Genomic DNA, 23,417 nt, shown 5'->3' on the forward strand with positions numbered 1-23,417 from the left:
TTTCAATTGTCCGCCCTCGCCAAGGAACAGATGTTATTGACTGTTGCTGATATGCTTCTTCGTCCTTTTTTATGAATGCAATTATTCAAAATTTTCCTCTTAATAAGCAGCTTATTGACTGGCACCTCTAACTGTTTTGCGGCGTCTATTTCAGGAAAGATAATTGTGACATTAAAAATATCTCAAAGTTTTTTAAAAATATGCTATGAAACTTAAATTTTGTGTTATCCGTCTCCAGTCCATCAGTGTAAAAATAGTTATATCTAAACCTATCGGTAGAAGTTTAATAAAAATCAACAGACGTTTCCCATCGATAGGCAGCTGCTTTATTGACGAGAATTGCACAAAACAACAGTGACTCAAACTTTTTGAAACGCTTTAAGAACCTTTCTCACGCTAATCTCATAATTGGTCACACTCGTGAACAGACTCAGGGGGCCCATATTTGAATCTAATTAAACCAAATGTTAAGTTTCTTGCGGCATTTTAAAGTTAGTAGCCTAATTTAAATGAAGAAATGTGTTGAGTTTTAAGTCGATCTTAAAATAGTCGGTCATTTAATACGTGCTGTGAATAATACGCAAGTTAAACAAGCTCAAATTGGGGGGAGGGGGTGGATGGGGGGTTAACGGCGTTTTAAACAACTGCTTTGTTAAAAAAAATACGTAAATAAATGAAACTTCTAGTTTATTTCAAAATTTCACATGTGAATTAACTCAATGGGTCGTTTTTTCGATACAACATCAGTCTAAATTTTACTTGATTGGAACTTGGGCCTATCAGGCCTCACAAGAATACAATAGAATTTTCTGGTAAACTGTTTGTCTCCATTCAAGAAAGAAGTCGTTTTATGTTAGTCTGTTAGTTTTATGGTCCGTGATGCGCTGAAGAATCGATTACCACGGTACCTGAGGTTGTGTAACTGGGCTCTGACGGGGAAATCTTCGATAAGAGAGGTTTTAAGGAAGACTTTTATGGCATTTGGTTAAAATTAAAAGAATAGACTTCGCGCCATCTGGTTTCCGCCCCTTGTTCGCTGAAACGCAAAAATTTGCACAAGTCTTACCCGACTTACACCAAACTGGTAGTTCTCATTCATCTTGTTCGTTTAAGAAAATAAATGGTCAAACTCTAATAAATATTCTCCAACATTGTTACAACCGTATTTTTTTCATTTCCAGGCCAAAACTACCCTTTAAATAGTTCAAATCTAGAATCTAAATATGAAACAATTTTTAGTGTAATAGAAAAAATCCGAGCCCCAGATGGGACTTGAACCCACGACCCTTCGTGATCTAGTCGGATGCTCTAACCACTGAGCTACTGGAGACTCTATGGTGAGCAAGGGTCAACTTGTGGAACTGGAACCGCATCGCGCGGCTACACAGCCAAGTATTGGTAAGCATCTGTGAAAACTCACTAACAGCATCACGCTGTCACATTAAGGCATATCAAGATGCGGCCAACCAACCTCCAAAGTGAGCATGTAAATATGAAACAATTTTTAGTGTAATAGAAAAAATCCAAGCCCCAGATGGGACTTGAACCCACGACCCTCCGTGATCTAGTCGTATGCTCTACCACTAGAATCAGTCACGTTTCCACGTTGAACCTGATAAGCACCGTTTCCTGTCCCCAGAACTTAGCTCATCCACAGTCATCGTTTCAACATTCATACAATGATTTTATTTGCTTTCGGTATTTAGGGTATTAAACAAATATAAAATTGATATGCACGCCTAGTGTAATGCGACCGACCAAAACAGTAAGTCAAACGATAAAACAAAGGCTAAATTAAAAATAACTCATTTTTAGTGATCATAGTATGAATCATCTCATTGGTCGATAGGCTTATTTAAAGGAGGGTTTTTAAACTTGGTTGCGACGGCAGGTTTTGTAATAGGAATGAGGAACTTTTTCTGTGTCACCTAGCCTCACCAAAACGCTCGTGGAGTTGGGAGGATTCACGAAAATTATGCGTACCCGCTGTTAAGTCTTGACTATACATAACTCACTCAAATTTTCCTAACCTTCCTTTTGTTTAGATGAGGCTATGTAAAGACGGAAAAATGAAAGGCCTCTCATGGAAGTTGTAGTCACTGTGATACACATTACTGTGTAGTCGGACAGAAACGCTGGGAACGGGCGGCTGTATACAACATCCGATAATAATCAACCGAGGGTCTGCAAAAAGCCGAACTAAAAGTCTGCTACGGACAATGAGGCTAAAAAACGATTGGAAATTATTCGTAGAGACTCGTTTTTGTAGAACAATCACAACATAACTGCGTTACCAGTTACAGCTGCAAAACTGCACAAGGAGAGCCCTTGTAATAGAATAATAGATTCTGCACAGCTTAGATGTTCGTCCAGGCGGCTATCATTCATGTTAAGATGGTGTACTGCTAATAGTAGAGAACAAAACGTTAGCTTGGGAAATGATTGAAATTGTCTTTTCCTCTCTAAGAGCCAGATAGATGTTACTGAAACTCAAACGTTCTTGCATGATTCCTCATATCCATCTTCTTCAGATGTGCATATGCTTATAAAGGACATAGACTCATTACAATAGGCATGCGTATGAACTCTAAAGGCCGAACGAAAGTAGAGGTACGAGACGATGACTGTGAATAAAGGAAGCTCTGGTGGACAGCGAACGGCACTCATCAGGTTCAACATGAAAACGTGAATGATTCTAAATTTGAACCATAAATGGGATATTTTTGGCCTGAAACTGGAAAAAGGACGGAGATAGTAATACTGGCGATTATCTATTTTCGGAATGAAACTGAAACATATCCATGGATTGCTTTTTTTTTACCAAAAGGAGTGTGGTGACTCCCGACATTCCTTAGTTGTTGCGTGACGATAAAGTCATAGAATATTCTAGAGTTATTTCGTGACATTTAGGTCTAGGAGGGGAATTTCGCAATTCCCCCCAATGGTAAACACGTGCCTTTGAGCAAAGAGTTGTTATTCGAGTGTTGTTGTTGTTCGCGAATAGAGAAGATTAACTCTTTTTGGTGCTCGTCTAATTCGAACACTTAAGGGGACTTTAAATATCATAAACACAAATATGTGGATGTCTTTATTTTTCGGTACAAGAAAGCTTCCTCTAGCGTTCTTATACTTATGTACTTATAGACTGAGTGGAAGGGCCAGAGGGGAAAGTATTTGACTCGAGGTCATAACGTGCGTCATGAACGAGAGCAAACTGCGGTCGAACCTGTATTTAACGGCACCGTGCTAAGCGGTCACCCTGTGCTTAGCTGGTCGGTTGTCAAAATAACGGGATTTTTCCTCTTAATTACTGGAATTTTCACCTGTTAACACTCAAATAAAACCGAATATTTTACCACAAGATCATTGGATAAGTTTTGAAAATTTCGAAAGTATAAGTAATAGCTTCACTGCTATGCAATTTGGGATAAATTAGCACGAGTAAATTTTTCAAAAGCTAAACAATTCGGCGAATTTTAACAAGCTTTTAATATAACTGATCAGCCCTATGTATATACCTATCTATATATATTTAGTAGTATAACACGCGAAACAAAGAAAGTCGCCAAAAACTGATACTTCTCAATCGTCATGGCAGGCATGCATTCTTGCACTCTCGGCAACCTAGATGCTTTGATTCAAAGGAGTAATCTGAAAAATAAGTTAACAACTTCCGTTCCGCTTGATTCCGATAATCTGCTGACAATTTTTCCTGGAGGTTTCTTGGACACCAACAAGGGAACCCTGCAAAGTACTCAAACAGAACTATCACTACGCTGTTAAATTTACCTGACCATATGTGACGAATCCGCGCCACAAAGGTGGGCGCCCTCCATCGTACACAAAACACGAAACATAAACAAGCCTGAGAAGACACGCCACAACACAACTATTAAAACGTAGACCTAGAAATATTCGTTACTCTAACTAAGACAATATAGTAATTAACAATTACAAATAACAACAAAAAAACAAACTAAATAATTTACCCTAATTACATTAATACAATAAAACTAAATTGCCGAATTATTTACCTAAATTACTTTGGACGAGTTTACAAGAACGTAATAATTTAAAACTAGGATGCGCTGACTATATTTACAAGAGTATTATTAAGATAAAAAGGTAGGGTTTTTTTTTCACTTCAGTTCGGTTTGGTTTCACCTTACGCCCGCGTCCGTGTTCTTGTCTTGTCCACAACTCACCACGCTCCACCAACAAACGGTACCCTGCCAAACCAAACTCCCGTTTCTCCAACCAGGTTCCCGTCTCAGAAGTTTTCAACTTTGCTCGTTTCCTTTTGAGCTTTGCTTCGTCTTCTGAAAACTTTGCAGTTTTCAACTTTTTACTTCTCGTAACTTGACTCACTCAGACTTCTCGTAACTTGACTCGCTCAAACTTCTTGTTGAATCAGTTACTATCTCTTCTTCCTTTAGCTCACAGTCTGGTAGATTCTTTGCACACCCGTTCCCCGGAAAATGGTTTTCTACCGTGAAGTGGAACGATTTTTCTGACTGAATTTGTCAGAAATTATATTGTACCGTGTCACCATTCCCTAAAATTTTTCCACGCTCTTCGCTCGTAACTCACAAACCTTCACCTTACTTCTTCGTAACCGTGCCCAAATCCTTCATTATATACGGATGCAAGGTGCGAGAAAAAAGGGAAGAAAACTATAAGTGAATATAGTTTTCTTCCCTTCACAATAAGAAAGAACGGAGGAGATAAACTACGCAAGCTTTGTGAAGATCGTCGACGACAGTGGTTGGCAAACATTCGGAGAAAGGACTTAGACGACAAGAAGGCTGAAAGTACGCGTGTTTGCAGCGAGCATTTTGTTGACGGTGAGTAAAAAAATAAGGGGTAGATTCATGTTTAGGAAAATGCACGCGATACGATTTACGCAAAGATTTTTACGGACCTCAAGTTGATCGCGCGTGTTATCATTGCATTTTAGGTTCGCCTTCTAGTGTTTGGGATACCACAGATCCTGACTGGGCACCAACTCTTAAATTAGGCCATGGTGATATATGCAATTCTTCAATAGCAGTTGAACGCAATGCTCGCGCAAAAAGCAGAAAAAGACGTAGACAAGAAATAGCTGATATGTAGGCTGAAATTGTTGAAACAGTTGTTGAAAGTGTCGAAAGCCCACAAGTAGAGACTGAACCAACAATAGTTCAAGAATTCAAAGTTTCTGAACCAACTACTAGTGAGTTAATTTCTATTACTTCTGCATTCTATGTTTGTGTTCCCATATATTTCCTACAAAAGCTTATCTTGTGGTGTTATTATTTTGAATGTACGTATGATGCACGATCCTCGCAGTAGATAGCGCTATTTGTGCAATAGCGAAAATCAGACCTGAAAAAAATCAGGCCTGTACGGGACTCGAACCACTGACCTCTGCGATACTAGTGCAGCGCTCTACCAATTGAGCTAACAAGCCAACTGGGAGCAGGCCGTTAAGTTGATTCGTAATAAACCCGTGAAACTGATAAATGAGATAGAATAAATATTTGAAGTTCATATATTTTTGAACTGCGGTATTAGATACGTATGATGCACGATCCTCGCAGTAGATAGCGCTATTTGTGCAATAGCGAAAATCAGACCTGAAAAAAATCAGGCCTGTACGGGACTCGAACCACTGACCTCTGCGATACTAGTGCAGCGCTCTACCAATTGAGCTAACAAGCCAACTGGGAGCAGGCCGTTAAGTTGATTCGTAATAAACCCGTGAAACTGATAAATGAGAAAGAATAAATAAATGAAGTTCATATATTTTTGAACTGCGGTATTAGATACGTATGATGCACGATCCTCGCAGTAGATAGCGCTATTTGTGCAATAGCGAAAATCAGACCTGAAAAAAAAAAATCAGGCCTGTACGGGACTCGAACCACTGACCTCTGCGATACTAGTGCAGCGCTCTACCAATTGAGCTAACAAGCCAACTGGGAGCAGGCCGTTAAGTTGATTCGTAATAAACCCGTGAAACTGATAAATGAGATAGAATAAATATATGAAGTTCATATATTTTTGAACTGCGGTATTAGATACGTATGATGCACGATCCTCGCAGTAGATAGCGCTATTTGTGCAATAGCGAAAATCAGACCTGAAAAAAATCAGGCCTGTACGGCTTGCAGATTTGATATTTCAGTAGCAACCGCATCAAGAATATTTGATCGATGGATCCGTGCACTAAGTATTAGATTGAAATTTCTTATATATTGGCCAGAGCGTGAAGTACTGCAAGCTACTATGCCTAGAGTATTTCAAAAAAGTTTTGGCAAGAAAGTTTCTGTTATTATAGATTGTTTGAGATATTTATAGAAAGGCCAAGTAGTTTTTTCAGGTCTGATTTTCGCTATTGCACAAATAGCGCTATCTACTGCGAGGATCGTGCATCATACGTATCTAATACCGCAGTTCAAAAATATATGAACTTCATATATTTATTCTATCTTATTTTGAATGTTTTAATCTACAGTTCGTGATTCAAGTACTCTAAGTGACAACAATTACCAGGCAGAACAAGTTACTACTAGAGACCAGGAATGCCAAACAGACATAGACCTTACCCAAATGGAAAATGAAAAAAACTACCTACAACACTTGATAGAAGAACTATCCAATTTAAAGAGTCAACTCCTATCTGCTCGATTTTCAGAACAAACATTTAAGAACAATGATGAAAAAACTAAATTCTACACTGGCCTGCCAAACTACAAAACCCTGATGACTGTATTTAATCTTACCTCTCATTGTATCAAGAGAAACTTTCAGAATGGTCTTGAATCATTTAGTGAGTTTATTCTAGTTCTCTTAAGGTTGAAACTTAATCTCACACTTCAAGACTTGCCTTGCAGATTTCATATTTCGGTAGAAACCGCATCAAGAATATTTGATCGATGGATCCATGCACTAAGTATTAGATTGAAATTTCTTATATATTGGCCTGAGCGTGAAGAACTGCAAGCAACTATGCCTAGAGTATTTCAAAAAAGTTTTGGCAAGAAAGTTTCTGTTATTATAGATTGTTTGAGATATTTATAGAAAGGCCAAGTAGTCTAATAGCAAGGGCAATGACTTGGTCCAACTATAAGCATCACAATACCATAAAGTTTTTAATAGGCATAACCCCTCAGGGTACTATCTCCTTCATATTCAAAGCATGGGGAGGCAGAGTTTCAGACAAACACCTGACAGAGCACTCAAGAATACTACGAAAGCTTTTGCCTGGTGATATTGTACTAGCTGACAGTGGCTTTGACATATAAGATAGTGTTGGCTTTTATCAAGCCAAACTACACATTCCAGCCTTCACAAAAGGAAAAAACAATTGTCTGCTGTCGAGGTTGAGGACACAAGAAAAATTGCAAATGTACGCATACATGTTGAGCGGGTGATCGGTCTGGTCAGAAGGAAATACAACATTATGCAAGGGATACTGCCTGTACAGTTGGTCACGTCACGAAAAGGAGATGACCTTGCACCAATAGACAAAATAGTTATTATTTGTTGCGCACTGACAAACTTGCCTGGGTCAATTGTTCCATTCCAATAAAAATTCTTTTTTAATGACAAGAGTATTTAAATATAGAATACATATGTAGTCATTATATCTGACATACACTTTGCTAACAAGAAAAGTGAAAATTTCTGTGTTAATTAGTTCAATTTTGTATAATTTTTGAACAAAGTGTTACAGTGATAAACTGAATGCACTGTACTGTCTAGAAGTTGAAAGTTTGACAAGGTAATATATATATAGTGACCAGTATAACATAACAATAATATTTACATGTTCAGTACTAATCCCATATTTGACAAGACTCTAAAATCTATGAAATATACATTGTCATTTCAATTGAATGTCAAAAAAAGTTCTTTTTTAAGTCCTGGCTAATAATACTTTTTGTAAATAATTTTAAAAATAGAAATTGCTGCAAATTTTAGAATTTCAGAAATGTTACAATGTCGCAAATTGGGACAAAGTTGTTGATTGAATACCATAAGTGATTACTTTTATAGGGATTTATATTAAAAACTTCAAAGAAAAAAACATGATTATAACCTGTGTTTGGTTCAAGAGGGTCACACCCACATCCCTTCAGGTACACTACCAAGTCCCACACACTCCATATGAAACCACTTAACTCTGCAGTTCCTGGCACAGGCAATCAGTGTGCTTTCACATTTGTCCTCCTGGCAGGTGCACCATGGCCCGTCCTCTTCACTGTCTGATGGTAAATCACAGCCAGATGTCGGTTGACAGCCCCTTATAACCTCAGGTAGAATGCATTTTTTGTAAAAAGAAATGGCCTTTGGTAAATTTACATTCCAGAAGTGTTCATCAGGCATTAATCTTTGAACAAATAGGTCACACTCTGTCCAAACAACAAAATCGCAGTAGGCCATTTCAGTGACAAATAATTGACACTGCACCTGATAATAATATTGGTGCTTGTTGTCAAGTTCCAGTTCACTGTCGTTGAACCTTAAGCAGAAATCCTTGTCACTGTTGGCAGCTTCTTGAATAGTGGACTTTCTGTGCTTGTATGGACATTTTATTTCACAAAGGCCAATGCCACAGCATTCACACATAACTAGCCCATCAGGGGATGCTCCTAGAAATGGCAACCTTGGATTTAAATGCAGACCACAGTCAGCTACAGAAAGATTTAAATGGTCTCCAGCAATATTGAATATATAATCTTCTCTAGCTTTACTTTCATGACCAATACCCCATTTAGTAGCAGCACTGCTAAAGCGATGGGCTTCGGGATAACACACCGTCTTAATTAAACCCTTTGATGGTTTTTTTGGATTACTGCGGCACGTTGACGTAAATTTTGAGGCTGTTATTCTAGCAGCTCTTTGCGTATACCACAATTTTGCTTCATTCTGGTTTCTTGTGGCACTTTCAACTGTCTCTGCTTCTTTGGCATTGACATGAAGAGCAGAAAATACTTCGTCAATCAATTCTGGCTCTTCTAAAGTTTCTGAAGAGCATCTGGACTTGACTTGGTCTGCTACTGATTAAGGCAGTCCAGCAACCTGCTCTTCATGAAAAATAAAAGATGAATTGTATGGGGGAATCAGTGAAAGGATGGCAGACTTTCCATAGTTAAATATTTCTTTGAAAAAGTTATCTCTCTCTGATGCAGTAGGCACTTCAATTTGAGGCCGCTTTTTTTCTGTTCTTTGCTTGGATCCGTCTGGTTCTTCAGGCTGTTTTCGTAACTTATTTGCCGAAGTTAAGTCCATGTCACTGACTGGCATGTACGGGATCTCTTTAACATAACTCGGCATTATCCGTTGGCTTTTTTCTCCGGTACATGTCACCGAATCCCTCATTCGATATCCAGCTTCAACTGCGAATAATAGGGCACCAATATGGGAACATGCTTCGCAGAGGCCGGCCATACAATCACAGTGTCCTAGAATTACCTCACCACTCATGTCGGCGAGAAGCCATGTGCTCAATGGTGTTGTTCTGGTTCTTTGCGAGTGATTTACCCTCGCGGTAACAACAACTGAATTCGATTCAGCGACTTTCTTGGTGAATACAGTATTGACCCATCCGGAAACAAAGAAATTATACGCGTCTAAAGCTTTGTACGCCTTCATTTTTTCTCCTGTTGCCCACGAGGTTTGGAGGACGAGATAGTTTACAATATCCGGATATTGGATGCTCGGAAAATATCGTACATCATCACTACATTCGCTATTCTTTAAAAGATATGGGTCGAAACGACATAAATTAACTTTCTGACGATATCTAGCCTTCGCAGGTCCAGTAAAAGACAAGTATTTTTGAGATAAAGCTACACCATCGTTAGTACAAATGTTTCCGTCCGCCATCTTGAATTGGTGCTATGGTCCACCAGCAATGGCGTCCCCTATTACGTAGTCGATTCTAGACACGTGATTGCAAACGAAGAATAGGTATTACCAAGAGAGAGTAAAATTTAGGATTAGTGCAAAGAGGACTTTTTTTTTCAGATTTCAAATCTATGTTTTTACTAAAAAATGGACAAACTAAAGTTGCAGTCTAACATCGTCCATCAATGGCAGAGCCAAAGTGATAGAGCGATGGACACTGTAGCGCTGGGCTGAACCACTGGGTCGCTATCATTCATGGCAAGATGGTGGAAAATAACAGCAGAAGAAAGAAAATAAACTTGGTGAATGCTTGACATTTTCCTGTCCTGTCTACAAACCAAACAGATTTTTCCGAAACTGAATATCTTTGCATGAATTATCATATCGTTTGAATGATGTACTGTTCATTGACAGACGTGTCTAATTGATAGAGAGATGATAGAGATCGGATGAAAATAATTCCACGTTCCTGGTCTTAATCAATGTCCTAATCCTCCTCTGCTTCTCATTATCGATTAAAAAGAGTTACTGCTACGATTAATTTGTAAAACATAAAAAACCATGATGATGTTTTAGTGAATATGCAAACATTCGCGTCGTTAGCTCCGACGAAGGGCTAACGCTCGAAACGTCAGCTTTTTTAATCGTTACGGTGGCCAATTTACCATTTCAACTTTGTTGATGTATCCAAATTATTTCGTTACCCCCACTGACGCAGCCCCAAACAGTTTCTTTAGAAACTAACAGCCTTTAAACATGTAAATAGTTCATTAAGATATTTTTATTGTTCTTATAGTAATTGCAGTTTTAATTCATTATTGATTGTAAAATTAGCCCTTTAGTTCAGTTTCCATTCATGCAAACATGTAAATCGTTAATTAAGATATTTTTATTGTTCTTACAGTAATTGTAGTTTTAATTAATTATTGATTGTAAATTTAGCCCTTTAATTCAGTTAATTCTGCAATGTGGTAAATAAACGGAATAATATTATATTATTATTATTATTATTATTATTATTACTTGATAAGTCGCAGGACCTCTATGAGAAAACTCTTAGTTTGAATAGTTAAATTTTTAACGGCTCCTAGTCAAAAGTTAAAAGGATCCAGAGTTCACGCGAATCACATAAGTGACAACATTCATGATTCAGAAGGCGTGAATTTGATTCAGTCAGTGGAAAAATTAATTCTAAACGTAGCAGTCTGAATCTTAATTTGACAACAGAAAACACCTTTGTGGCCAGAATAAAGGAAAAATCCCAAAAATAAATCGTAACCTTAGTCTTAATTATTTGTCTTTAAACACGAAGGCGCGCTATATAAGGAAGTCTTCCCTGGGAAGACCTAGGCTCATTTGTCACTCACCGTTGACGTGCGCGGGTCAAATTTAAAATGGCGGCCGATTTGAACACTCGAAAGGTAAGGTATACGAGAATTGCTGTGCCTTTCCTGTCTTTACTTGCCCTAGAATTGAAATATCTTTATCTAACACCAAGTAGTACTTCAAAGATTAGAATTTTATTAGACGAAAGTTTAATCGAGGAGCTGAACGGTTGGCTTACCGTGAACAACGAGGAGATCGTTCGAGTAGAGAAACCACGAAAGAAAAAATCAACGCCAGGGTAAGTTGGGTCTTCAACGAATCATATTTACAACAACATTACAAACTGATATTATTCCACTATTCGCAATGTATATGCCAATGTAATGTCAAGTCCGATCCGAGCGGATATTGTATAATACTGTCAGATCGTGATACGTAAATATTCAATGTGCTGTTTCCAATGATCGGGAACTCGCAAAACGGATAAATATTTCAAGGCCATATTTTGGGTCATACTTTTTAATCTAAATTGTATGCCCTCTTCTGCTAGCTACAAAATCTTATGGGCTTTTTAGTTTGCCGAAACATATTTTTACCCGCCATTTGCAACGTTCTCGAACGATGTCCTTACAGCGCTTTACCAGTTCAAAACAGGTTATGTTCTTTTGCATCATTCTAATTTTGCTTTCTTTGACAGTTTCCGAAGACAAGGAAGCCACGGAAAATGCAGCGGCAACATGTGTCGAGCTGCAGCACAAATCCTGATGGAGTGCCCTACTGTGCTCACCGTCGTTCATAAAATCAGCATTACAATACTCCATCAGCACTTCCCTCCAAAATGTATACATTTCTTTGTATAGTGACAATAAGGTACAACAGAAGCTATATTGTTTCACAATACACTGTATGCCCTAATTCTGAACTCCACTATGCAATATCTTGAGGGATTGATCAGCATTTTCCATGTTCTTCTTCCACTGCTGGTACCTTAGGTTGTGATCCTACTAGGAGAAAAAAAAGGAATTGGGTTGTAGTTTATTTCCTCTCAATAAAGATTATACACAGATGCTATTTATAATAATTGTCATTGAGTCGCAAAGATTTCTGAGCATATGAATCCAAAATGATGTCATCATTCAAGAGAATTAAATGAGCATCATCAACTTGAAAAAGGAGTCATTTCAACAGAAAATGGAAAAGCAACTGAAATAATACTTTGCCTTGAACCATCCTTGATCATCAATAAACTCATTCCAAGACCAAAGCTACATCATCTCTGAAAAGGAAAGTAAACAAGTAGTAGCCTTATATCGTGACACTTTAAGAGCTTCTGCAAACAACCTAGAAGCTGCCAAATACACACTAGGCAAGGCATATGGCAAAGCCTACAAGCATCGTCACTATTTTATACATGTAAATACAAGTATTGTCTTGAATAAAATAGATGCAAATGTGAAAGAGACACTAATTTCAAATGAATTCAGTCTTGACAATAAGTTGTGATTGATCATGACCATAGATAGATTACAACAATAACAACTTTATCAGTGAGGACAACAATGTCCATGTGTTGTAAATTGTAAAGTGCACTCAATGCATGACATGACACGAGTGGATGATTTAGTACTTTTTTTGATCAACAAACACCAAAAGTCTTATATAAGAACGATCCTTCGCAGTAAAGCACTATTTGAGCAATAGTGGAAATCAGACCTGAAAAAAATTTCAGGCCTGTACGGGATTCGAACCACTGACCTCTGCGATACTAGTGCAGCGCTCTACCAATTTGATGCCTTTAGATTATTAGATAACATGCTGGTAACAGATTAAATAAATTATTACAAAACTGAAGAGCACCACACAGTCATTGACATATGAACTTTTATAAATACTTACCATGCCAGGTGTCAAAGGAATTCTTGATGCCTCTTTGCTCAAACCAATTTTTCAAGGATCTGACGCAGTCATGGGCCACCTCTGTTAAGTTGTATGCTAAAAGCAGGGGTATGTTTGATATGTTATGTTATTCAGTAAGACAGGAATCCCACATCATAACAGCCAAAATGGAGAAACAGAGCTATTGATTTATTAAAAATGCTGCAGTGAGGGGGGGGGGGCAAAAATCACAAAGACAACTGATAAGATGATAGAAGTGGAAACAGGCTTTCAGAAAAGTGAGGCACAAGTTATCAAATTCATGGGGCTTAGCATTCGGTTGGAATTGCTTACCTCATAAAAATAGCTGTCACTGTAGAATGCAGTCATGTCTGGCATCTGTTATCATACTCTGAAAGAGTAATTAGAATAAAAAATGAATGGAAGGAAACTGAGCATTGAAGGTAACTTGAATGAAGGTACAAAATGACCTAGCACTGCATAAGGTGTTATTTCAAATTTTGCCCACTGCAAATAACTTCAACAACACTGAACATACACAATGAACAAGTAGCTGGTTGCATGTCAACTTACATCCTCACTTGCAATATAGCCTTGCATAGCTTTAACTTCTACCCTTGCACCAGCCATTGTCTTGTTGCACAATTCCTGAACTACAGACCTATATCCAAATCCCTGGTCTTTATATACTGCCAAACAAAATGATACAGCCCAATAAGCTGCAAGGTACAGTAAAAGCTAGATTTAAATCATGATATATATCTTGTTAACCAAGTGCGAGGGCCGTACTGGGAAAATATCGGCCCGAGGTCTTGACAGTATGGACCGAGTGCAGGGAGGTCCGTACAAAAAAAGAGCGAGGGCCGATATTCTCCTAGTACAGTCCCGGCCAAGCTTGGTTAATAAGAGATTTATCATACGACTGAAGAAAGCTTTTTCACAAGTGCAGGATCATTTAGGACAATGCCCGGTCCAATACTTAGAGAATATTGGACCGGCAATAGAGCATTTTGATTGGTTGATTTTAGATACTGGCCCTCTGGCTGCCTGAGTCTTGTAATAAAGTTTATTACATACTTCACAACACTGCTGTTAAAACACAGGGAGGATCACATCCTAGAAATAGTAAAGATAGTGTACAACAGTGTAAACGTTAAAAACCACATACTTGTGTCTATTGTTTTGTCCATCACACAGCCAATGCCAGTGGCCTCAGTAAAACCATGATACTGAGTTTCAGTAAGTCCAGTACATGTGAATGCAGGAACCATTCTGCAAATATATATTTTCTTAGTATCACTCACCTGAGCATACAGATTTATTACAAGAAACAAAACATGGGAGAACAGAATGGAAAGCCATAATTTACATAAACGAAGAGGATATATTTGTACATGTAAACTCATCATATATATATGTGACAAACTTTCCTGGGATATTTTTCTTCGATAATGCTTACCTGCAAAGTAGGTCATGTACATATTATACTCATCTAACATTGGCGTAGTACTTTGCAGGGTGTCCCAAAACTCCAAAACTGAGCCAAGTAACTGAGTCATTACACACAGGGAACTTCAATCTTACAAACGTGCCCTTGACTTGAAAAAGTAGCTGAAGCCTATTTGTAATCTTCGCCACAAAATTCACAAAATGGATTTTCGGCCATTCGAGCACATCAGTCTTGGTGATGGATGAAGAGCTACTATCCACAGCTGATGAACAAATCATTTCAAAATACGAGAGAAGTCTTTCCATTAAATCAGTATTTTGCGTCTGTCTACCTATACCAAGAGCCGATTTAGCGTTGCTTATCCTCTGTTTGATAGCTTCCAAACGACTTTGCTGATCCTTTTTTTACTTCAATTGTCAGACTGAAAATGGGTTTCGTTCCGCTGGATCTCGCCGTTCATTTGCACGTTTGTTGATTTTTGTACGTTTCTTTTTATCTGGAGGGGGAAAGCTGTCCATTTTCCGAGTCGAATCGTAGAATAACCTCAGCAAAAGGTCTCACACTAAGAGAAATTCTCTCAGACAACTCCGATCCTACGAAGCGAAGTGACGATTATTTCGTTCGCGTTACTGCTCGATCGGGCCTGGAATATATCGCATATTGGCGCATAAATTCACTGGAACACTGCTTGCCACGGTACCAGTTGAAATGAAGACTCACAATAGACAAAGATAGCCTCACGGATTGCCTGTTGGGTAGGGGTCAGGCTCAAAATGGCGGGCGATTTGAATTTGACAGTAACAACGCAAGTTTTTTACACGAAACGAGGAAATATTGAACTCCAAACAAAACTACTCCCAGAGAAATAACTCTACTGATATTTTGCGACCGTTTCTGGGTATGTTTTATTGCTTTTGACAAGTATAACAAATACTAAGTGTTCGTTGCGGTTCTCCTCATAGTCCGCCATCTTTATTTTTTGGGATGAATTCAAAATTAGGGGGAGGAGCTAATGCCCTTTTATAGCGCGCCTTCGTGTTTAAGAGTAACAATGCATGTGGGTCATAAGAAGCTCCTTTCACTTGTTCCCAATCTCCTGTCGATTTCAGAGTATAAGGATTAATACTCACTTTTTCAGAAGTCGGGGGGGACATCCATTTTCCTCGAAATAAAAATTTGGCTGAACCAATGACTTGGCTCCGAAAAACGTATACTACCTTAAAACGTATACTACCTTAAAATACGTTGTATTTGTATGTCCTTACTTTTTTTTTCACAGTGATGAGGACAAACCAAGGAGTCGCGATGTTCGCTGGAGGTCTTCATGATTAGGCAAATATAAATTAAAAATGAGTTATTTTTAATTAGGCCTTTGTCTTATCGTTTGACTTACTGTTTTAGTTGTTCGCATTACAACAGGCATGCATATCAATTTTATATTTGTTTAACACCCTAAATGCCGAAAGCAAATAAAAGCATGTATGAATGTTGAAACGATGACCGCGGATGAGCTAAGTTCTGGGGACAGCAAACTGTGCTTATCAGTTTGAACATGGAAATGTGATTGATTCTAGAATTGAACTATTTCAGGGTTATTTTTGGCCTGGAAATAAAACAAAAATACAGTTGTAACAATACTGGAGAATTATCTATTAGAGTCTGACCATGAACTGTGCTCATCAGGTTCAGCATGGAACTATTTCAGGGATATTTTTGGCCAGAAACTGAAATAAAATACGGTTGTAACAATACTGGGGATTATCTATTAGAGTTTGATCATTTATTTTCTTGAACGAACAAGATGAATGTGAACTACCAGTTTGGTGCAAGTCGGCTAAGACTTATGCAAATTTCTGCGTTTTAGCGAACAAGCGGCAGAAACCAGATGGCACGAAGTCGATTTTGTTTTCACCAATTGCCATAAAAGTCTTCCTTAAAACCTCTCTAATCGAAGATTTCCTCGTCAGAGCCCAGTTACCAACCTCAGGTATCGTGCTATGTGATTCTTCAGCGCAACATGGACCGTGAAACTAACAGACTAACGTGTAACGACTTCTTTCTTGAATGGAGACAAACAGTTTACCGAAAATTCTATATGTTGTATTTTTGAGAGGCCTGATAGGCCTAAGTTCCAATTAAGTAAACTTTAGACTAAGGATGTATGAAAAAATGACCCATTCAGTTCATTAACGCTTGAAATTTGAAATGAGTAAGAGGCTTTATTTATCTACGTATTTTTTTTAACAAAGCAGTTGTCTAAAATGCCGTGAACCCCCCCTCCACCCCCCGCCCATTTGAGTTTGTTTAACTTGCGTATTATTCGCAGCACGTATTAAATTACCAACTATTTTAAAATCGACTTTAAATTCGAAACTCGACACATTTCTTGATTTAAATTAGGCTACCAACTTTGATATGCAGCAACAAACTTGACATTTGGTTTAGTTAGATTCAAGTAAGGCCCCCCTGAGTCTGTCCACGAGTGTGACCAATTGTGAGATTAGCGTGAAAAAGCTTCTTAAAACGTTTTAAAAATTCTTAGTCATTGTTGTTCTGTGCGCTTCTTGTCAATAAAGCAGCTGCCTATCGATGGGAAACGTTTGTTGATTTTTATTAAACTTCTGGCGATAGATTGAGATATAACTAATTTTCCATTGATGGATTGAAGACGGATAACTGACAAAATTTAAGTTTCATAACATATTTTCAAAACATTTTGAGATCTTTTTCATGCCACAAGTACCTTTCCTCAAACAGTCGCCGCAATGAAAATTAGATGTGTCTGTCAATAAGCTGCATAAAAAGAGAAAAATTGTGAATAACTGCATGCATAAAAAATGAAGAAGAAGCATCTCATCAACAGTCAGTAACATCTGATCCCTGACGAGGGCAGGTAATTGAAAAATCTCAGACAGTTTCCAAACTTATTTCTCGACATCTGTTGTTACTTTACACCAACTTAGCATGACAGGTCGCTGCACAGACGATCATCTCAGCAGTGCAGCATCCATCGTTCTATCAGTGTGGTTCTCCTTGTCTGGTGTAGCCGCTGTCGCTGGAAATGTCGTTGTGATGTGGCTGTTCTACAAACACGAGTCTTTACGAACAATTTCCAACCGCTTTTTAGCCTCGTTATCCGTGGCGGACGCTTTTGTCGGCCTTGTTATAGATCCTGTTTGGATTGTTATCCGATGTTGGATTCAGCCAGCATTTGAAAGCCCTTTGTTCAAGATGACTTTAGTGTTGTGGATTCACACTTCCGCAGCCACTGCTTTGAACTCGTGCTGTGTTTCAATCGACCGTTTTATTGCGATTCGGTTTCCTTTCCGGTATCAGGACATTTTAAGTAAAAGGAGATGCTTTGCGGTCATTATTTTGGTGTGGTTTATTTCATCGAGTCTTCCTGTGTCCGCGTTGTTGTTGGGAAAAAATGATGAATGGGAACTAATGATATCCTTTGTATGTACCATAGCGTTTGTTGTTCCATTAATAGTGGTCTCCTTTTGCTATATATTCATTTTCAAATTGGCCAAAAAACAATTCAAGAGAGTTTTGCCAGCTAATCCACTTCCTAACTCCGGTGAAAATATAAGAGTTCATAACATGCAAAATTTCAAAGCTATCAAAACAGTCGGTTTTGTGTTAGGTGCTTGCATCATCACATGGATGCCCAGTTTAGTTATGCTGTTTGTTAGCTTATATAATTGGGAAGCAAATCGGTGTAATGATAAGAAAATTGCATATCAAGTAGGGACTTGGGTTCAGGCAATAGCTTTTACTTCATCAACAATTAACCCATTTATCTATTACTTCAGAAATAGCGACTTTCGCCGAGTCTTTCGCCGTACCTTCCGTTGGTTGCCCTGCATGTCTTCATGAACAAAATGCGTCAGACCAGAGTGCATAGCCAGAGCGAAACCAGATGGTATGAAACGTCGCGACTCGCACACTTGGCAACTTAGCAACTAAGAAGACTAAACTCTCAGGACAATCCTGGCGAAAAAGCATTCTCGCGTAATTTCAAACTTGGTGCCCCTCATAAACAGTTAAAGATCAAACGGAAGCCTTAATTCCTAAGCTTGTATAATGTAACTGTTTCGTAGTAAATGCAAAGAAAAACAATAAAAATACCATTTTTTGTCATATCAAACGATTCTTTCATGACATGTAATTTTGCCCCCGTCAAATATGACAATAAATCCTGCAAGATGTATGGAGAAAACTCTTATATAATGAAATTTTAAATTGTTTGAATCTACAAAATTAAGAAAAGAAAGAAGATTCATCATTTCTATAATCTTGGCAGCATCGTAAATATCTACTCTCAAACTTGCCTTTTCATTTTTCTGTTCTTTTTATTTTTTTCGAGTAAGGATGACGAGCTTTAGTACTTATGTTAATGTGAGCTAAAATAAAGCACTTGGGTCTCCATCTTCGATAATAGAGACCTTATACAGAGCCGAAAGAAGGCGAATGCAACGAGAACGTGGTGAAAGAAAATTAAATGTTATATGGTCAGGACACGCCGAGCAATACGTCGGTACGTCTTGTCACGGCGATAGGTCGCCCTACATATCGCCTCCTGTGACAAACTGAATGTTTGTGTAATCCGTCGGTACGACTGAGTTTTCTCAACGTACACCTGTTTCCATTCTTCTTAAGTATCGTCTCCTAAAGGTTGAGTAACTGAGGCAATGTTAAAGAAACTCTCATAAAATTTAAGGAATGTGAGGGCATTTTACGAATTAGCCAGAGACAACCAAGGTAAACATTGTTATCAAGAGAAAATTTTCGATCAAAATCCAAATGTATTCAACCCGCAGTCCGTTTCAAAATCATCTATTAATAGCGACAGAGTCCTGTTCCCTTTTGATATATCCTTTGAGCCCACTCTCTCTAACCACCAAATCCTCAGATCTCACATCAGTTCGCGCCATAAGGTGTTCTGCCAGCGGCTAGTTCCAGCCTGATTCTTCTCATACTTTCCTTGCCGTGTCCCTTAAGCGGCAACAAGCGATAGGCAAGGCGAAATTCTTTATTTCGAAAGTAAATGGATTGACTGCTGACGAACTAAAAGCAATTGTATCAACCCAGGGCCATACAACAAACACAATCTATTACTTTTATACCAGTCATTTACCATGGTGTAATAACAGTCAACAAAGAACACAACAAAACCGGGCATCCGTGTGATAATACAAGCACCCAAACCAAGCCGATTAATCAAATAGCTTTAAGACTTTGCATAGCAAGAACTCTAACCTTGTATTTGAATATTTTAAGATTTTCCCCTACACATATTCTATAATTTTTATTTTCTTTCCCAATCGGCATGGCATGCATTCTTGCACTCTTAGCAACCTAGATTTTTTGATTCAAAGAAGTAATCTGAAAAATAAGTTAACAATTTCCGTTCCGCTTGGCTTCGATCTCCCCTGACAATTTTTCCGGGAGGTTTCTTGGACATAACAAGTGAACCCTACAAACCACTCAAAAACAACTATCATTACCCTTTTGAATAGCGCTGCGCGCCAGGTCTAAAAATAGATATGTCATCTTTGGACCCCCCGCTGGTTTAGGACAAACACTCGGAGTCTTTACAAGGACTTGTATGCGAAACGTGTCAGAAGCAGGACTATTTTCGCTCAAAAAATGCTCTGACTTTCTAAAATGGTTGCAACTAGGCATTGCTGTTGGGTACATGTAAAAATGACTCAAGATATCCAGAAAGATTGCCAGATTCGCTTAATCCGCCTAAAGAAATGCTTAAAAATGGTCGGAAAGCCTTCATACCGTTCCCCAAAGCCGAAGTATGCATGACTTGGAACTTTGTCAACGCCGGGTAAATGCGTGTTCTACAAAGAATTTCTTAGTTGATAGTGTTAACTACAATACTTATATTTGTGCTGTACACTGAAATCCTTGACAAAAGCCTTTTCAAACCGCTTGTTTGGAAACGTTACATAGACGATGATCTTCTCGCTATGGAGCACAAACAAAGCAACAATAGAACGTTTCATTGAAAAAGCTAACAATCGTCATCCAACAATGAAATTTACGGCTGAAATTTCCGATAAGGAAACAACATTCCTGGACACCTACATCTATAATTATAAAGGCGAACGATTCGAAAAGGACGCAATCCTTGATGTTCGTACTCATTTTAAACAAACTGAGACATCTCAGTATACACACTATAGTTCCTGTCACCCACAAGGAGTTAAGAAAGGCTTAATAAAAGGAGAGGCCCTTAGACTTTTCAGAACAAACTCCTCTCAGACAATATTCGAAGAGAAAATTGCAAATTTCAAAGCGCATTTGCGAAAGAGAGGCTACCTAGAGACCCTCATTAACACAACCCTTTCAGAGGTGAATTTCAAAAACAGGAAACTAGCTCTTCAACAGAAACCGAAGACGAACCAACGAATCTTGCCTTTCATTACTCAATACCAACCATCAGTGCCAAACCTAAAGCAAATTCTCATGAGACACTGGCAAAAAAATAGAAACAACCAGTACTGAGCGAACTATACAAAAATCCGCCACTCATGTCTTAAAAGTGAGGGCGATCGCTCAAAGACATACTCGCGAGGGCCAAACTTTGAATAGGCTATTCTAAACACGCGCTGGGGAGTCGTGTAGGCCTGTCAACCCCCTTTTTACATTGATCTGTTAGATCCTTAAGTTTCACGCGATCGACTTTACTTTCCTTTAGTATCTTCGGCTGAAGCCATTTCCCATCATCTATACTTGAATCAACTACATAATGTTTTCCCGACTTGAGGCAGTCACGAACACGTGCGATGAGGTCTGCTCATTTTCCGCTCAATTTCAAGCCTCTACACTTTAACCAACGCTTCAATTGTATGGTTGTATAGTTCTCTTGGTCTTGCTCGAACTTTGAGCCAGGAACACCGTCGTTTTGATTTAAAATACGAGCTTTAGAGGCGTTTGAACTAGAGATGGGCGCATCATCGCCCATATTAATTTACTCGAGAAGCCTGTTTGTTCGTCCTAATCGCTCTAGGGGGTCAAAATTTCGTGATGTCACAAACGCGCAGCGCCATTGACCTGACCATACCAAAGTAGATCACTGTGCCGATGCTGAAAACCTAATATCAACGTACGTTCTCAATTCCAAAAGTAAAATTGTTTAAAGCACGTTCTAGAGAAAAAGAAGACCTCTTCCGCATTCTCTTCCTAACAAAGATTTAGTTGAAGTTGGTTCCACATAGGGGAACTAGGCAACTGCCATAGAGACTCGTAGAATATAATTGTAACTGATTAACGCGTAATAGTTAAGAATGATCGCGTAACTTCCGTTGTCACGCAAGGAACATTAGACACTCAGACAAAACTAGCCTTTCATAAGCACGTGCTATCAGAACAAACGGAACGAAGGATAAAAGATCGAAAGAATAAGAGTTAAGACTGGATAAAGAGGTATGACTTGTTTAATGTGTATGCTTGTCGATTTAGCTATAATTTGGTTCGATGTTTTTGCCTGTATCACCAGTGATTTGAGATATTTAGTAATTTTCTAGTATTGTGATACGCCCCCTGTTTCGTGTCGTTACCGTAGTAATAGGCGTTTCGTTTTAATTATCTTTTCATTTTTTTTACGTGAATCAAGCAAGTAGTTAAAGAAATTTGATAGATAGAAAGACTGGCTTGGTTCCTGATAATATTCTTATCCAACCCTATCGCGTTCGGAGCACTAATGGAGTGTAAGACCATGTGAGAAGAACTCCGTTCGTTACAATAATGTATGTGAGGACATAATAGGCATTACCAAGAGAGAGCAAAATTTAAGATTAATGTAAAGAGGATTTCTTTTTCAGATTTCAAATCTATATTTTAACAAAAAAAAATGGACAAACTAAAGTTGCAGTCCAACATCGTCCATCAATGGCCGAGTCAAAGTGATAGAGCGATGGACGCTGCACTGCTGAGCTGAACTGAACCACTGAGTCGCTATCATTCATGGTAAGATGGTGGACAGCAACAGCAGAAGAAAGAAAGTAAGCTTGGTGAATGCTTGAAATTTTCCTGTCCTCTCCATAAACCGAACAGATTTTTCTAAAACTGGATGTTTTTGCATGAATTATCATATGTTTTGAATGATGATGCATTGTTCATTGACAAACGCGGGCGAAAACGGTGATAGAGATCGGATTAAAATAATTTCACGTTCCTGGTCTTAATCAATGTCCTAATCCTCCTCTGCTTCTCATTTTCGATTAAAAAGAGTTACTGCGACGATTAATTTATAAAACATACAAAACCATGGTGATGTTTTGTTGATAAGCGCAGGACCTCTATGAGGAAACTCTTAGTTTAATTGTTTAGTAAAATTTTTAAAGGCTCCTGGTTAAAAGTTAAGAGTGGTTCACGTGAATGACGTAACTGACCACATTCATGGCTCATAAGGTATAAATTTGATTCCCATTCAGTCAGTGGAAAATGGATGTCAAATGTTGTAGTCTGAATCCTATTCTGACAGCAGAAAACGCATTTGTGGCTGGAATGAAGGAAAAATCCAAAAATAAATCGTAATCTTAGTCTCAATTGTTTGTCTTCAAGAGAAACAATGCGTGTGGGTCATAAGAAACTCGTTTTATTTATACCCAATCTCCTGTAGATTTCAGAGTATAAGGACTATTACTCACTTTTCAGAAGTCGGAGAGGACATCCATTTTTTACCTAATTTAGAATTTGGTTGAACCAATAACTTGGCTCCGGAAACGTGCAGCAAACGCCTTCGGCATGGGGGCACAATAGGCGATGGCTAAATAAAAAGCATCCCCAGCCCTTTCCCTTTCCCATCATCCCTTTCTAGGCCGGGCATGGC

At 38.5% G+C, this 23,417-nt stretch overlaps 1 protein-coding gene across 10 annotated transcripts; it reads right to left on the reverse strand.

Annotated features, from left to right (window-relative positions):
• Nucleotides 1–12,047: 12,047 nt before the first annotated feature.
• LOC148723991 (uncharacterized) lies at nt 12,048–15,436 on the reverse strand. 10 transcript variants are annotated; one of them, XR_015991855.1, is made up of 6 exons: nt 14,576–15,432; nt 14,281–14,388; nt 13,690–13,805; nt 13,450–13,507; nt 13,117–13,212; nt 12,048–12,496 (listed from the first exon to the last, which is right to left on the reverse strand). XR_015991855.1 is itself a non-coding variant. In XM_088733742.1 (6 exons), the coding sequence occupies exons 2-4, from the start codon at nt 14,385–14,387 to the stop codon at nt 13,466–13,468; spliced, it is 291 nt and encodes a 96-aa protein (XP_088589868.1). In that variant the 5' UTR covers nt 14,388; nt 14,576–15,436; the 3' UTR covers nt 12,048–12,496; nt 13,117–13,212; nt 13,450–13,465. The 10 variants fall into 10 exon arrangements, 9 of the variants coding, with proteins under 9 accessions (XP_088589868.1, XP_088589869.1, XP_088589861.1 ...); XM_088733742.1 differs by having other exon boundaries at nt 13,690–13,835; nt 14,285–14,388; nt 14,576–15,436; XM_088733743.1 differs by having other exon boundaries at nt 14,285–14,388; nt 14,576–15,401.
• Between the last annotated feature and the right edge of the window lie 7,981 nt (nt 15,437–23,417).

The sequence above is a fragment of the Stylophora pistillata genome, chromosome 9 (genome assembly GCF_964205215.1).
Source record: "Stylophora pistillata chromosome 9, jaStyPist1.2, whole genome shotgun sequence".
NCBI classification, from domain to species: Eukaryota; Metazoa; Cnidaria; class Anthozoa; order Scleractinia; family Pocilloporidae; genus Stylophora; species Stylophora pistillata.

Bases quoted from the DNA above. Each gene is read 5' to 3' on its own strand.
- LOC148723991 (XM_088733740.1), bottom strand. From the start codon at position 14,525: ATGATGAGTTTACATGTACAAATATATCCTCTTCGTTTATGTAAATTA. The intron at 13,836-14,284 runs GTATGTGGTTTT...TGTACCTTGCAG, and splicing joins GGACAAAACAATAGACACAA to CTTATTGGGCTGTATCATTT. The intron at 13,508-13,689 runs GTAAGTTGACAT...TTACTCTTTCAG, and splicing joins GCTATATTGCAAGTGAGGAT to AGTATGATAACAGATGCCAG.